We start from the raw sequence: 17,056 nt of genomic DNA on the forward strand, positions 1-17,056 counted from the left end.
TTTAAGACGGAGTCTTGCTCTGTCGCCCAGCCTGGAGTGCAGTGGCCGGTTCTCAGCTCACTGCAAGCTCTGCCTCCCGGGTTCACGCCATTCTCCTGCCTCAGCCTCCCGAGTAGCTGGGACTACAGGCGCCCGCCACCTTGCCCAGCTAGTTTTTTGTATTTTTAGTAGAGACGGGGTTTCACCGTGTTAGCCAGGATGGTCTCGATCTCCTGACCTCGTGATCCGCCCGTCTCGGCCTCCCAAAGTGCTGGGATTACAGGCCTGAGCCACCGTGCCCGGCCGGGATCCTCTTAAAGAAAGGAGCCCTGTGGTGTCACTCAGGTTTTAATTGGGTTCCTCTAGCTGCCAGGTGGGAATGCACCGTGCATGTGTGTGGGAACGGCAAGTGTGGGAGGCAGGAGACCAGCAGGAGGCTAAGGGCCCTGTTGTGATAGCCCAGCCAGAGATGCTGGAGCTGTGGACCTGGGTGGTCCTGATGGAGGAGGTGAGTCGTGGTTGGATTTTGGATCTCTTTTCAAGTAGAGCCAACAATATTTGCTGATAAATCAGGTTTGGGATGTGTGAGAAAAGGACTCAAGGACTTTGTCAACACTCTGGCCTGCACAGCTGGAAGGCAGAGTAGCAGTTACCTGGCAGGGAAGGACTTTGAACCTGCTGAGTTTGGGACACCCATTGGATAGCCCAGGGGAGCAGCAGCTGGATGGGAGCCTGGAGCTCAGGGGTGCATGCTCTGTCTCCTCGCCTGCCGTGGTGAGATCTGGTGAACCCCTGAGAGGGCAATCCCAGGCCCCAGGGAGTGAGTGGAGAGGCAGACAGAGGGAAGGGAGCGCTGAGCCCTGGGGGCCGCCAGGGTCGGATCAGGGACAAGAGGCAGGACGAGCAAAGGAAGCTGAGAGGAAGGAGGGGACCAGGAGTAGTGGGACCACCAAGCGAGGAAGGGACTACCCGGGTCAAATACTGCAGTGGGGCCAAGTGCAATGAGGACTGGCGTTGGGGAGAGGGGACCGAGCAGCCCCAGCCGCAGCTCAGCACCCCCAGCCTGGCCGGTCACCTAGCCTTGCCTGCATCTTCCTTCCGAGCTGGGTTTTGGCCCCCCTCCCAGGGGTCAGGCTCCCTTTCCCCAGTGGAAGCCCCCAGAGCCCCAGGAGGGCCTTCTCTCTGCCAGCCTGGGGCTGCCAGCCTGGCCCTGGCCTGGCTGTGATATAAATTATGGGGAAAGATGGTGATGTGACTTTTATCGGCTCATGTGTTCAATAATGGTAATACATCCCATTATATCATATTATATTAATATAGTGCAATATATTACACACAGCGCTGCACATTAACTTGACTCGAGAGCGCACTGGGCAGACACCATGGTTAATTTTCTTGGCCTAGCCACGCCCCGTTGCCAGCACTCAGTGCTCCTGGTGATGTGGTCATCAGGACGTGGGGTGCAGTTACGGACACCCCAGGCACTACACTGAGGTTTTCCCAGACCCGCGCCTGCCTGTGTGAGGATTGTCGGCTTTTGGAGAAGGGGCTTTCGGATGTTGTTACTCCCACCTTGTGGAGGCCCCTCTGTCCTTACCCATGAGAGCAGCAGTGGTCACCTAATTAAGCCCCCATTGAACAGATGCAGAAACTGAGGCTCATAGATGTGAAGTGGCGCCCAAGGAATGTGGTGGGGAAAGACCTGGAACTGGGACTCTCAGCTCCCCATCCGGGCTGCTTCCTGGGTGCGGGGATGGTGTAGGCAAAGGGCAGGAGGCTGGGAATGGACACACAGTGTGTGCCAGGTGGGGAGGGAGCAGGGGGTGAGAGTGCTCAGGGGCTGGGGCCAGACAGACCAAATCTCATTTTGCCACTTGTTGTATCATCCTGTTTCCATGTATTCTTGGGCCTCCGTTTCCTCATCTGAAAAATGAAGGTAATAAGTAATGTTCGCTTCATGGGATTGTTGTGTGAGAGAGAAGTGAATAATCCACATGAAGTGCTTGGCACAGAGTAGGTGCTCGTTAGCCGACAGCCACCAGTCCTGTTATGATGACAAGAACACTCCAGTAGCCTTGTGCTGCTGCCGTCTCCCGCCCACTGGCAAGGATGCCTGGCCCTGGCCCAGTCCGCTCCGTGTCCCCAGCCCTGGGGAAGCCCCCCCTGCCCCACCCTCAGCCTGACCCCTTTGGGTCCCACAGCCTCCCTGGGCTGCCCCCAGCTCTCCCTGCCCCTTGGACATTTGGGTGTGACCTAAGGTCAGCATTGCCTGTGTCCTGGCCCACAGATAGCACCGTGGCACAGAGGAAGCCCGGCTTGCCATTGGGTGGGCCTGTGTATGAGCCCAGGCACGTTCCTCAGCTTCGGAGGGGCAGCTTCTCATCTGAGGATCGGGCTCCAGCTTCCTACCTTGGGGCCGTGGTGAGGGTTACCAAGCAAGGCTGTGCATGAGCCTCTGCCGCACCTCCTGTGTGTGAGAGAGGTGCATGGCTGGCTCCGAACGTCTGGGCCAATTCCTCCCCTCTCCCCAGGCTTCTGTAACACCCATTCTCCCTCGGGACCCTCGCAGTGCCTGAAACACGCCAGTCTCTCACCATGGTGCCTGCGGACAGGTGAGGAGACTGAGGCTCACAAAGGAGGTGACTTGCCCAAGGTCACTCAGTGAGGCAGCTTCTTACCTCTGAAAGTTGGACTTTGAGCCCTCCTTGGAAAAGGGAGCATGGCTGTGACCCTTGGGGCTCCTCGATGGGCCTCTGCCCTGCCCACCTGGGCTCCTCCTGGCCTCCCCTGACGGATCACTGTTGACAAGGTTACTGAGTCAGCATGTAAAACCTGCAAACGTGAGTGTAATTTATTGATCTACATTTCGCCTATGAAATAGGACAAGTGCTGATTTGAGGATCGCGTTTGCTCTCTCCCTCGTCCACGCCTCCGCCCGCTCTCTCGGGTGCTCTTATCTGCGGCCCTGCCTCTGAGCCTGCATCGAGCCGCCTCCTTTGTCAGCACCGCCCAGGCTCTCCACTCCATGCCCTCTATTCTTCTCCAGCTTCCATGCCTTATCGGGCCCCTCTTTTTTCCTGGGCTCCTAAGAAAACATGTAATGTTTAAAAGGGTGAGACAAGGGACTGAATAAAGCGCTTTCTGGGGAAATATTTGTTCAAAGGCCTGTTGCCTGCGTCTGTCTGGTTCTCTCCTGGAAAACATAATTCAGAACGGGCCTGGAAATTAATCCAAGTGTCTGCTTGTTCTCCTGATAAGAGGCTGGGCAGAACCCGGGGATGGGGAGACGGGGGTGTCATGGGGCAGCTTCTCAGCATTTGCTTCTGGGGGTGTCAGTGGGGGACACGGTGCGACAGGTCCCAGGAGGCGAGGGATGCCAGAGGGAGGGTCCTGCCTGAACCCAGGAGGGAGGAAGGAGACCTCAGAGCACCTTCTGTGTGCCGGGCATTGCCATGGGTGGCCCACTTACTGCAGAGTGACGCCACTGGCTTGCCCGGGCGCAGCGTCAGACCATGTGAGAATTGGAGCTGCTGACCAGCTCTGTGACCTTGACAAGGCCCTGAGGCTTTGGGCCTCGGCTTCCTCACCGGCTGAAGGCACTTCAGCACTGAGGTGCTTGTCTCATGGGCTGGCTGTGCACAGAGAATGAGGTGTCCCCTTTGTTCAATGAACGCCTGTCCTGTGCCAGGTGTCTGAAGACACAGTGGGGGGATAGCATGAAGCCCCAGGCTGTTGTTTTGGAAGGAGATGGATACTATATGAATTAAGTAAGGAAATATAGTGTGTTAGTAGGCGATCACTGTGCAGAAAATCAAAGCAGAGGAGGTGAAGGCGGGGTGCAGGGGAGGGAGGTGGGATTGGTCAGGGAAGGCCTGCCTGAGAAGAAGACATTTGAGCAAAGTCTTGAAGTGAGGGATGAGAGGGAGCGAGCCGCATGCATGTCTGGGGGAAGAGCATTCAGGCAGCGGAACAGCCAGTGCAAAGGCCCTGAGGCTAAGTGTGCCTGGAGAGTTCGAGGCTCAGTAAGGAGGCTGGCGTGACTGGAGCTGAGTCAGTGAGGCCAAGCTGGGAGTGGTTGGAGATGAGGTCAGAGGTGTTGAGCATGAAAATGCTTTGTTAAAATGCCAAGTGTTGCGGGTAATTCTGACAGACTGCTCTGAGCTGAGCCGTAAAGGGCATTTTATTAGCACCTGGCAGGGGCTCCCAAAGGAAGGCTGGTGTGTCAATTTTGCAGGAAGCGGGGAGGCCTGTTATTGCTCCTGTCCCCTGCACACCTTAAATGCCCCAGTCCTTCCCGCTGGCTGCAAGATGGTGCAAACTCTTCCCAAGCTGTTTCCCCATGATGGTGCCAAGAGAAAAAAGAGGACCCTTGGGACTTCAGGGTCATGCTGTGGGGGTGGAGGACAGGTTAGGATCCTAGTGAGGGACCCTGACCTGGCCACTAGGGCACAGGTGGCAGTGGTGGTCCACACGTCCTGGCCATACCCCTGGCCTCCGGGAGAGAAGTCAGGGGCCACGAGATCACTCTCTGGCAGCCTCGTGTGGGGTTGGTGATCCTAATTAAAAGTTCAGATGCAAAAGGCTTGATGATGGAATTTCTAATTAAATCAATTTCATCTCGTCTGGGAGACAGGTTTGCATATAATAAGCATGAAATTAATAATTATGTATAGAAACTAGCTATTGCTCAAAGCAGAGCCATTTTATACAACTTTCCAGGGCTCCTGCCCGATCTTTTGTGCTGGAGACGAGTGGGCCACTTTAGCCCTTAGTTTGACAGCCAGGAGTGGAGGTGGGGGCTCAGCAAGGAAAGGAAGCAGGGCTGGTCTCCCGGCTACTGCCCTGAGGATCCTGCCCCACAGGATGGGGGCGGCCTTCTCACTAGAGGCTGCAGCGTCACCCTCAGATTCTCAGTGTATGTGTGTAGATGTTGCGTGTGTGTGTGTAAATGCATATGCATGTGTAGGCCCACCATGTACAGAGGAGACAGGTTTTACCTGACAGCAGCATGGAGTCTGCAGCTAGTCCGAGTTCAAATCCTGGCTCACACTAGCTGTGTGAGCTTGGGCAAGTAACTTAACATCTCTGTACCTCAGTTTCAGAAAAATGGGGAGAATAAGAAGGCCCACCTCATAGTGCTATTCTAAGATTGAAGGTGTTAGGGTGCATGAAGCTACTTAGGACAGTTCTTGGCACATAGTAAGCACCCGATAAGTGTTAGCTCTCATGATGATGAGGATTGCATGTATGCGTGTGAATTTAATTCAATACAATTCTGCCCAAACCAGCCTGTGATGAGTGTGAACTTGACACATCCAGGGCCTTGAGGTGGAGATAAATAAGAGTCATTCCTAGTTCTCCCAGAGCTGGAGCCTAATGTTTACTGCTCCTTGGGTCTGTCAGCATAGGCGAGGTGATGGTGCCATAACAAACAACCCTCAAAGCTCCGTGGCTTAAAATAGCGTCAGCTTAACTCTTGCTGTGTTACATGTCTCTGGGGGTTGGCTAGGCACTCTGCTCAGGGACCCAGGCTGGGCTGGAACATTGCTCAGGGACCCATTGCTTACAGTAGCAGAGGAAATGTGTACCCTGTAGGTCTCAGGACTGCAATTCAGTGCAGTGGGACAGAAGCGATGGGCATGCTCTGCTCTCAGCTCATTGTCCACAACTTTTCAAGTGGCCCCAAGAAGGCAGAGATCTTGAAATGCTGGGCTGATGGCTCTTGCCCAGCACCCAGCATTAGTTCTGTGTGTATTCATTCACTATCGATTGTCTCTCCCACTCGGATGTCAGCTCCAGGAAGGCAGGGATCATGCAGAGTACTCAGTGGGTGCTCAGTAAACCTGGTCAAGTGAGTGAATTAATGAATGAGCAGACAGAGCTTTGGAGGAGCATGGGTGGATTCTGGGAGAGTGTATGGGGGGAGGCTGGTGGCTACAGGAGCAGCTGAGGCAAAGGGACCGCATGGGCCTCATGGCCAGTTCTACTGTCTTTGATGATAGTGCCTGCAGCCTAGGACACTCTGACGTGCACTCTCCATCACAGAGGGGAAACTGCAGGTCGTGGTGTGATAGGAAGGGGGCTGTATCGTGGGGGGCATAGGTTACAGGGGCAGAGGAGGGCCAGAGCAACCCTGGAACTGGGCAGAGGGGAGGTCCATCTCCAGGCTGGGGGGAGGAGCAGAGCAAGGGAGGCCAAGGGCCCTGGGGTGGCAACTGCAGCTTCTTCAGCTAACAGGAAGAAGGCCGAGTCCGGGCTGGTCCAGGGTGGGCCCTCGCAGGCTGATCTGTGACCTGAGCACTGGGGCACGGGTCGGCTGGCCAGGGCCAGACAGGGGCACATGGTCAGGCCCCAGAGTGACTGGATGCTCAGGGCAGGAGTTGGCAGCTGGTCTGCGTCCACAGAGCAGAGGAATCGATCTGATTAATGAGGGCGTCAAGTCCTGAGGTGAGCGCCCAGGCAGGCCTGATTCGAATTCCTGGAGGGTCTGTGGGGAAGGGGCTGGTGTTCCCAGATGGCTCTGATGAGTGTCAGGGAAGGCGGCATTGAAGGCAAAGGTCCCCATTGTGTGTCCCTGGAGGAGTTGCTGGGGTAAGGACAGACAGTCTCCTGATCTGGGGTCTATCCTGCTACTCCCAAAGACCACCCAGTTGTGCCCACTCAGTCCCCTGCCCAGGTGCCCCCCGCCATTTCCCCTAGGCCTTGTTCTTTGGTCACTGGGGTCAGGACAGCTCCGTGGAGGGCATGGGTGTGTGAGGCCTCCGTGGGGCTGTCCCAAGATGTCTGGGTTACTCTAACCTTCTGCTCCTGAACCCAGTGGTGTGCATCAGCGATGGGCCCGGTCAGGGCTGAAGGCTGGGGACTGCTGGCGTCCTCTCCGTGTGCTGGCCCCACCCTACTCCCTCTGCTGCCTCCCTGCACCCCCTGCTGGTCCCCACTCTCTCTGTGACCACATATAATTGATCCCCAATGCTGTGAGTCTCCCGCTAAGTGCCTGCCACCCACCTCCCCTCCACCCCGAAGCCCCTGTCCCAGATCAGGCAGCGTCAGCTACTGTCTGCCGTGCACTCACCGCCTCCTCCTGGACTGCCAGGCCTGCCTCTCCAGACTCTTCCCCTGCAGGCTGAGGGCCATTCTGACCACCTGTACCCCTGCCCAGGCTCCCTCCACAGCTGCCCTGGCTCCCAGGAAAGTCCTGCCCTCCTTAGCAGGGCCTGGGAAGCCCCTGTGGCTGGGCCTCTGTGCACAACCAGCCTGGCCCCAGGCCCTGCCATTGTTCCCCTCACCCTGTGGCTCTTCCCTTGCCCATGGGAGATTGGGGGGAATCTTTGTTCTCCCAGCCACAAGTCTGACTCCCCAACTAGGCTGATTCTCTGAGTGTTATTTAAATTTGTGTCCCCAGCACCTGGCCAGAGGGGTGCTCAGGTGCTCTGTGAAGGGGAGCCCTACTGAGTGTGCAGGTGAGACCCGCTCCCAGCCCACAGAGGGAGGGAGGAAGGAAAGGGCAGTTGGCAACCCCTCCTCTTGAACCTCTGGCCGCCCCGCCCCAATCTCTGCAGCTAAGGCCCTGTGGGGGAGGCTGCACCACTCAGGCCCCTGAGGAGTCAGGGTGGGGGATGTTGCAGGCAAGGCCCTTGGAAGCCGGCACTCTCCTCCTCTTTCTCTGAACCACACGTTCCTGTCCACCACAGCTTTCATGTACCTAAAAGCATCACTAGCTTTTATCTGTGAAGCAAACAGCTGATGCTGAGAGCCCGGTGGTGGAGGGCCTAAAGCAGCCAGGATCAGAAGGGCAAGGAGCATGCAGCCAAGCCTGGGGCTTGTGCCGGCCCGCGCAGGCTCCCCTGCTCCCTGGGCGATAGGGGCTACGCCGGCCAGGTGGGGATCTTAAGGTCTGCCTGGGTCCTGGCTGGGCCAAGGCTGGTGGCCAGAGGTGGCTGCAAGATCCCAGACTCAATCTGTGGTGGCATGGCCTGGCCTGTGGGTGGAACAGAAAGAGCAGAGTCAGCAGGGAGGGTGGGGCAGAGCTGGAGGCCTGCAGGGCATGCCCAGGAGGGTGGGAACAGGGGCCCAAGCAGCTCAGTCAGCACCTTGTTTCTGACATCTCCTGATGGGGATACTCAGAGGACACTATCATCTCTCCAGGCCTCAGCTTCCTCATCTACAAAATGGGCACAATGATCCTAGCCCTGCCTTTCTCTCTAATAAGAATATCTAGCATTTGCCCAGGGCCCCCATGCGCCCGGCCTGTTCTAAGCACTTTTTGTGTATTTGCTGATGCAGTCCTTTCTGTTGTGATTGTGATGACTTTATGGGGAGGAAACTGAGAGGGTTCACTGGATTGCCTAAGGTTGCAGAGTTGGATAGCGAAGCTGGGTCACAGCCCCGGGCAGGGTGGCTCTGATGGGTGCTGGACACTTACATGCTGTGCCAAGCATTAGGGCAGAGGAGGAAAGGCAAGGTGCTTTTAACAGAAAAGGTCACAGGCAGAGGAGTGTGGGTTTTGTCAGGTAGCCCCTGGGGTGTCTGTGGTGATGGCCCTGGACGTCTGGTCACTTGACTTGGGGCATACGAGGCCTTGTGGGGGTTGTGGTGGGGATTTCAACCCTAACTGAGCCGAACAGTCTTGAACAAAGCTCCAGGCTTCAGAGACTCTGACTACTGTGCTCCGGATGGGCACTGAGACGCTGGGCACGTTCCCTGCCCTCCAGCATCCTCGTTCCACCTTTGGATGGCGTGGGATGTGGACCAGCTGCCCTCAGTGGATTTTCAGATGCTGCGGTTCTGGGAACCAGTTACCCAGAGCTGGAGCTGTGGCCTTCTGGGTCACCGCCTGTGTGCTAGCCGGTATCAGCATGCCTGGGCTGGTTGTGTGAGGCTGCTGGCTGGGCCTGGGGCAGCCCGAGGGCAGATCCAGGCACTAAACACATGTGCCTGGATACACACATGCACACATGCTCACACACACAGGCATACACACATGCTCACACACACACAGGCATGCACACATGCTCACACACACAGGCATGCACCATGATCTCACACACACACACACACACACACACACATGCATGCACCATGATCACACACACACACACACAGGCATGCACACATGCTCACACACACAGGCATGCACCATGATCTCATACACACACACACACAGGCATGCACACATGGCCTTTGCACTGGCTGCTCCCTTGGCCTGAAACACGTTGGCCTCAAATACCCCTCCCTGCTGGGGTCCTGACAAAGACATCGCCCTGTAAGAGAGGTCTCTCCTGGCCACTCTGCAACACTCCCCTGTTCCTTTCCTTTCTTTTTTTTCCTCGCTCCTTATCCCCATCTAACAGACTCAGAAGCTTATGATGCACCTCTGCATGACCTGCCTCCATCTAGACTGGAGCCCACTGAGGGCAGTTGTCCATAGTCCATCCCCAGCCCTCAGAACTATGCCCGGAGGCCGTGGGTGCTCCATGCCTCTTTGTAGGGGGAATAAATGAATGAATGTGCAGGGCACCCATGTGCTCAGGACACATGCTATAGCCCATGCGCCCACGTGCATGTGTGTATGCGCACACACACTCAGATGTACTTGAAATCCATCTTCATTGTTGCTTAAGTCCGGAAGCAGCTTTTGTCTTTCCTCATGTGGCATGGACCTCCTTGTCACTCTGGAAGCCAGAGACAGGGGAAGAGGAAGAGAGGTTTCTTCATGCATCCTCCCACCCCTCAGCCGCTCACCCCTTATCTCAGCCGAGGCTCTCCTGGGTGGTGGCTGCAGGCACACTGTGTGTCACTCCAGGGGGCCGTACAACCTACCCCTCATCAGGGGGCCCAGACAGTGGAGCACTTTTTGCACAAACACTTTCTGCCATCTCTGCTGGTGTCTCCCAGGATGCAGTGGGTATTGACTAGTGTTTGGGGGTGGGAAGAGTCTAGTTCACCTCTGCATCTCTCCACGTGGCCTTGCCTGCACAAGGTGGGGTGCTTAGAAGGCCTGTTGAATTGATGAGTAGGCAGAGAACAGTAACACCGGGAGGATGTGCCTGGTGCCCTTGGAGCGGCCGCATTCAGTGCTGTGGAAGGCTAGGCCCCCTCTGAAGGATGAGGGCTCAGGGAGGGCTGCCTGGAGGAGGTGACATTTAAGTTGGGCCTTGATGAGCAGGGGGATTTGGATGTGGGAGATGAGGTCATGGGCTCTGGGGACAGAGGAAGATAGACAAAGAGGAAGGAGAAAGGGACAGACAGAGGGACCTAGTGCAGGATGCCTGTACTTGGTCAGGGGCTGCTGGAATCTGAGTTCTGACTCTTGTCCCTTGAGGGTGTGACACAAGCTGCTGCGTCCCCAGCACCTGGAACAGTGCCCAGTGTACAGTAGGTGCTCAATGTGTTGGGTGAGGGAAGCAAAGGAGGCAGAGGGATGGAGCAGCTGGCACCGGGGCGGGCACCGCTGTCTCCCTCCCCTCCTGCTGCTGCTGTTGGGAGAGGAGAGGAGCGTTCTCTGAGGAGAATGTAAATTGCACGTCCCCCTCCTGCTCGGGCTGGGCTGCGGAGACAGTGGGAGTTGAAGAGACGTCAGAGCCCCACATGGGCCAGGTTGTCACAGTCACCTGCTTAGACGCAGACATGGCTCCCTGCCCGCCTGTGGCGGCCCCTGACACCTCCTGCCCCCCATCCCTCCACTCCAGGTTGGGGTAAGAGAGCCTTGGAGAGCCCGATAGCATTCCCAGGATGTCCCTGTGACAATGACAGTGACAACAATGAGACTATGGAGAGAGCGCGTGATGGGAGGGGGCCGGAAGAGAGGGAGAGTCCTAGGAGGTAAAGTCAGAGAGAGGCAAGAGAAGGCGATTGCTGCCAGAGGAAGTTTAGCGGAGGAATGACAGCTCCCCTAAGAGCTGACCCTTAGTGCTCACCGCCTGCCAGGCGCTGTTCTGAGTGCTTTGCCTGAATTCCCTCATGTGACCCTCATAGCCTTAGGAGACAGCTATTGTAATTATTCCCATTGTGCAGCTGAAGAAACTGAGGCCAGGGGAGGTGAAGTCACTTGCCCAGGTTGTTTTTCAGCTGGTGAGAGGCAGAGCTGGGATTTGAGTTTAAGCAGTGTAGCTCCCCAAATTCTACTTGAAACTGTCTCCCTAGGAAGTGTGGGAGGGGCTGGAGCTGAGGAGGGAGGCTGGGGGGAGAGCAGACAGGAGAGGCTGGCAGGTGGACACATCACAGGAGGCTGGCTTATCCCTGGGATCCTGTTCAGGAGCCTGATTCCCACACCCGTGTCTCAGGGTTGGGTCCTTGTTCCAGTGTCTCAGGAATTATTGGGGGAAGGTCAGGGGCCCCTCCTGGGCTCTTGAAATCAGGGGCCTGGGGCTCTTCTGCAGGCTGACATGCGTATCCTACAGGAGCGCATGCTTGGCCTCCCACCCTCTGGGGAATGGAGTGTGTGCCGTGGGCTGGGGCCAGTGTGCCAGGGCCCCGCTCTGGATGTGGGCCAGGGTCTGAAGGCTTCTAACGAGACTGGCCCCACAGGGGATGCCCGGACATCCATCTGTCCATCCTGCTCACCACCTGTGCTGAGCACCACCTGGGCCTAGACAGGAGCTTGGAAGGAGGAATAGGGATGAGAGAGAAGGAGCCACCTCATCTGGGGGGGCCTCTGTTTCCATCTGCCGCATGCTGTGAGGCCTGGCTTGAGCAAGTCCAGAAACCGGAGTGGGCCTCCTTCCCTCTCCCGGGAGCCAAGGCCCGGTGGGAGGAAACACCAGAAGTAGGGACAAGCTTCTGATCAGGAGGGGCGTGGAGGCAGGCAGGTGATGATCGCTCCTGGCTGAGGCGCAGCAGAGGCCAGCGAGAGACGTAAACAAAACACTTGTCTCTCAGGGACCTCCTCCCAACAAAGAGCTAACCTCCCCTGCACAGCATGAAGAGTGCAAAGGCTGAGAAACTGCTCTAAAACACAAGATTTCTTAAAAACAAACCAGCCATGACTCGAATACCATTTTCAGACCTCAAAAATAACAACCTTAAAGTGAATTAAAAAATATCCAGTCAGAGCTCACATTTTAGAGGGTGCTGTTTTTATGCTAAGTGTTCTCCAAGGCAGAGAGGACTGGGCTAGTTTTCAGTCACTGCTGACAGAGCAGGCGAGGGGACACATAGATTCAGGTATATTCAAGTGTGGTTTGCTTTCCAAATGGGTGAAGATGTGCATGGTTCAACACTGGAAACCTACAAAGGGTAGAAGGTGAAAGGTCCCTGCCCGATCCTGTCTCGGCCACTTGCTTTCCTCCCCTGAGGCAATGCACATGTTTTGTTTCAGAGCAACCAGTATGCACTTCCCCTTTCACACAGTAAACAGCTTCCACCTGCATGTTGCCTCCTTATTGCTGTTATTTTTACCCCACAATATCTTGGAGACCCACCCAGAGCAGTGCCTGGAAATCAGCCTCGTTCCTTTTCACAGCTGTGTAATATTCGTTATCTGGCTGGAACTTCTTTAAACAATCCCCTCTTGATGGACATACAGGTTGTTTCCAAAGTTTTACTGTTACAAACAGTGCCAGTGGATAATGTAGTACATGCCATTTTATAAAGACCACAAGAGCTACAGTGAGGGGGTTTGGGAGTTAACCCTTGTTCTGCTTAGAACCCTAAGGTTCTCTCCTGTCTGCTCTCCCCTCAGCCTCCCTCCACAGCTTCTCCCACACTTCCTAGGGAGACAGTTTCAAGTAGAATTTGGGGAGCTACACTGCTTAAACTCAAATCCCAGCTCTGCCTCTCACCAGCTGAAAAAAAACTTGGGCAAGTGACTTCACCTCCCCTGGCCTCAGTTTCTTCAGCTGCACAATGGGAATAATTACAATAGCTGTCTCCTAAGGCTGTGAGGGTCACATGAGGGAATTCAGGCAAAGCACTCAGAACTTAGGGTTTCTAACCCTTGCTTAGAACCCTTGCTTAGAAAATCCAAAAAACCAGTTAACTGTTTCCCCTACCCACATCCTCACCCGTGAAGGTCTCAGTGGTTTGGGCTTTTCCCACAGGGGAGGCGGACAGTGAGCCATCTGGGCCATGCTTTTGGCAGTGGGCATTCTCAGGGGAGGATGGACCCTCCCTGCCCCCAGTCAACTTTCTTATTGTCATTTGTCCGTTTATTAAGAGGCTGTGGGGCCTACTACGCATTGACTCTCCCCATCCTGCTCTGCTCCGGCCACACAGGCCCCTTGCTTGGCCACCCACACACCAAGCTCATTCCGCAGGGAGCTGCCGCTCCCTGGGCTCCGATACCTTCCTATCCTTGCTCATGCTGGCTCTGCTCGGCCGTCGCCTCCCCAGAGAGGCCTTTCCTGGCCTTGCCACCTGCCACCCTGATGTCCCACCCCCTTATGCCACTCTGTGAGGCCTCATGGCTGTGGAGAATGGTCCCGGTACTTGTTAGCTTGCTTGCTCCTCTCCTCCCACCAGAAGGAAGCTCCGTGAGTGTTTTATTCACTGCTGTCCTCAGCACTCGGGACATCATAGGTGCTCAATAAAGTATTTGTTGAAGTGAACAGAGTTGAATGTTGGGATATTGAGGTGGGGCTCCTAGGTTGGCAGAAGCTCTGCCCTGTCCTGAGGAGGGGAGCTGACTGGTCTGGGAGGTGGTCCCGGGGATAGGGACACATTAGGCTTTAGCCAAGTGGGCAACCACTTGCCAGGTGCACCCCCAACCTCCCACCTGGCACCACTTGCCAGGGGCACCCCAAGTATTCCTGTCCCAGGAACATTTCCCCACCCATGGTTGCCACTGGGCCTGAAGTCCTGGCCACAGGTTTCTTGGCCAGGATTGAATCTGAGTGATTCTTTAGGGGCATAAAATCTTAGTTTTGACGCCAGCCGGGATCAATATGCATTCCCCATCCCTGTCCCCTTGGACAACTGAGCGGGCAGAGGGCACACAGGAAGGAGAAGTGTTCCTGTGGGCCAAGCGGCGAGTGGAGCCCACAGGCCCTGACCAGCCAGGAGAGCAGAGCAGTGGGTGGGGCCCTGGAAGGGAGGGGTGGAGAGGAGGGACCATACCCCTTCCCTGTCCTGGGGATGGTTGGGTGTATCTACAGGAGGCATGGGGTCTGAGTCTCATGCCTGCCTGGGGAGGGTCCAGGTGAGGCCTGTGGAGGCAGGAAGATGCCCTGTGACTAGAAAGCCCTGGGGCTGGGGCAGGGCCCTGGGTCAGCTCTGCCTTGGAGAGGTTGTGGGACCCAGCAGGGTGGTGACTCTCTGGGCTCAGTGTCCCCAGCTGCAGAGAGAAGGGACTTCCTGAAGCCCACCCTGCTAGCTTCCTGGGCTTCCATCCTTGGGGGTGGAGTAGGGGATGGGGGAGCTGGAATCGAGGCTCCATCTCCTCTGAGCAGGGCATGAGGAAGGAGGCTGAGCTGGCAGAGAGCTGTGGGGACAGGGTCTGCTGGGTCCTGACCAGAGGGGCTGCCTGGGGACATGGGATGGGCCACCTGACCCCTCAGGGCCCCTCCTAACACCCAAATCCCCAGGCTGAATCATCTCATGTATGTGGGGATTTTCCCTGGGCTGGGATCTTTGAACTCTTTGTGTAAATTGAGGCAGCCAGAGGCTCCCAGGATGTATGTGTGTGGTGTGTGTACGTGTGTATGTGTGTGCGTGTGTGTACCTGTGCGTGGTTGGAGTGTCTTTGGGGACCCCAGGGAGGCTGGTTGGGAGACTTTCTGGAGGAGGAGGCAGTGCCCATGGGGAGGGGTGGGCTGTAGTGGTCCCAAGGCTGTGGGGACCAGAGGGAGGTTGGTGTGTAGGGGAGTGGGGCTGGCTCGGCGGGGTGGGGGCAGCCGCCACCCTCAGCAGCCCCTTTCGCCCCTCAGATACCCCAGATCAGCTACGCCTCCACCGCGCCAGACCTGAGCGACAACAGCCGCTACGACTTCTTCTCCCGCGTGGTGCCCTCGGACACGTACCAGGCCCAGGCCATGGTGGACATCGTCCGTGCCCTCAAGTGGAACTACGTGTCCACGGTGGCCTCGGAGGGCAGCTATGGCGAGAGCGGTGTGGAGGCCTTCATCCAGAAGTCCCGTGAGGACGGTGAGTCAAGTGCCTGGCTGCGGGGTCATGCCGGGCTTGGGGGCATGTGACTGACCCACCGAGAGCCCCCAGCCGGGGCCTGATGCGGGCTCTGACTGCCTGGCTGTTGCCAGGTGGGCCTTGTCCTCCTCTTTGAGCCCTGAGTTTGGCCCATGGCCTCACTGGGCTCTGGGTGACTCCTGTGCATGGCAGGTATGAGGACTTCGCAGACGTGGGTGTGCAGATGAGGGCACTGTTGACCTCCCTGGTGCGGGAGCCTGCAGGGCGGCCGCTGTCCTCACAGCAGAGGAAGGGACGGGGTGGAGACGAGGGCCTTGTTTAGAGGGCTGTCAGGGACTCGGGAGATGGGTGGACAGCCAGGCAGGCTCTCAGAGGAATGAGGAATTTGGAGCCCCTAAAATTGACCTGTCTGTGCTGGGGGTGAGGGGTGAAGGGCCGTGGGTGACCTGTGCTGGTTTGGGCATCAGTGAAGAAGGTGTCGCTGTGGGTGGAGTCTGAGGAACTGGCAAGTATTTATTCTCCTCGAGGTCTTCCCCTCATACCCTGATGCCACCTTCCCCCATTAAGCTTGCTGCATTGCCTTAAATTGCTGTCCTCAGATGCTCTGTGATAAAGCTTTCAGGTGTCCCCAGAGATAAGCGGCTGAGCAGTAACAAGGGTTAACCCCTTGGCAGGTGACTCCCACCTAGCAGGGCCTGGGAGCGGGCCCCTGGCTGGGTCTCTGCTTCTGCTGGTGCCCTGGGAGGGCTGGCTGCGTGGGCTGCAGCTGTGGGCATCTGGGAGCAGCAGGCAGCCCTGGGCTGGGGGGCCTTCACCTGGGCTGGGGTGAGCCAAGATGGGACAGCTCCTAGGAGGTTGTGGAGCTGAAGGATGGTGCCTGTGACTTCCTCGGGGCCCTGTTGTGGTGTGTGGGGGAAGCGGGGAGGCCCTTCTCCCTCCTGGCAGACCCACCTCCTGCAGAGAGGGCCCGTCTGCCCTGCCCCTGGTCTCTCCCAAAGCCCTGCCTCTACACAGCTTGCCAGCGCCTGAGACCTTGGGTGATAGTGTCTGTATATTTATACCCTCATGGCCTCAGGACTCTAATTGCTTTTCCTAAGGACTACAGAGTGTCCGGAGGCTGCCGTTGATAACACCCCGTGAGCATAATGCTGCTATAAATCTCAGATAAGCCTCTTTAATTGTACTGCTGAAGCTGCTTGGGTGCCTCCACCTGGTGGAGGGGGCAGTGGGGCGGTGGGAAGTGGGGCAGCGCTGACTGATGGCTGAGGCTCCAGGCCACTCTGCACGCCGGCAGCCTGGCAGAGCAAAAGGAAGCAGAGGTGAACAGTATTCCACTCCTACCTCCAGGCGGGCTGGCAATAGCACCTGGGGACCCTGGCAGACAGTGTCAGAGCCTCAGAACCCCAGAGCCCAGCCCCTCCCTCGGGCTACCCACATGTCCTTTCCTCCTTTGCTCAGACCCAAGACCTGGGCACCTCCCTCTGGATGGCACCTCCTACCCTACTCTGCTGGTTCCTTTCCTCCTTTGCGGCTTGAACTCTTCCCCACACCAGCCTCCTGCCTTTTCTGTTCAAGGCATGACCTTTGCAGGATTTAGGGACAAAGGTATAGGATGGGGGAAGGGATCGAGGGCCGTGAGTCTCTGTGTTCAGTTGTGTTCAGTCCCTGCCCTGAGGGACCTCAAAGCCACCCCCAGTGCTCATGCAGGCCTCCCTCTGCGCCCAGCACCTGCTGTCCTGGGCAGTCCTTCCTGCCCTACGAGGTAGATGCTGCCTCATCCCCATTTTGCAGGAGAGGAAGTGCAGGCAGAGAGGCTGAATAGTAGCTAGCACCAGGCCACACAGCAAGTAAGAGGTGGAGAAGGGATTTGAACCCAGAGGGGCTGGCTCTGGGACTAGAGGTCTCACCTGTTTCTGTACTCTTGTCTTCTCTGTCTTCTGTCATTTGCGTGCTCGCTGAGACCCACCTGGGCCAGCCCCTGTGCAAGTGCTAGGGTATG

The 17,056-nt window shown here is 56.9% G+C and overlaps 1 protein-coding gene across 44 annotated transcripts in view; it reads left to right on the plus strand.

The window, feature by feature from the left end:
- The window catches only part of GRM4 (glutamate metabotropic receptor 4), a 135,895-nt gene that overhangs the window by 51,183 nt on the left and 67,656 nt on the right, over window positions 1-17,056 (plus strand). For 38 of the 44 annotated variants that reach the window (XM_078000155.1, XM_078000126.1, XM_078000125.1 and 35 more), the window contains one exon: window positions 14,841-15,057. The exons of 5 other annotated variants lie outside the window; for them this stretch is intronic. In XM_078000155.1, the coding sequence (XP_077856281.1) occupies window positions 14,841-15,057 (217 nt within the window). Of the gene's footprint in view, window positions 1-4,287; window positions 4,387-14,840; window positions 15,058-17,056 lie in introns of those variants that run through there. One more of the 44 variants, XM_078000157.1, reaches the window with a different exon arrangement.

Source organism: Macaca mulatta, chromosome 4, assembly GCF_049350105.2.
Source record: "Macaca mulatta isolate MMU2019108-1 chromosome 4, T2T-MMU8v2.0, whole genome shotgun sequence".
Classification (NCBI taxonomy): domain Eukaryota; kingdom Metazoa; phylum Chordata; class Mammalia; order Primates; family Cercopithecidae; genus Macaca; species Macaca mulatta.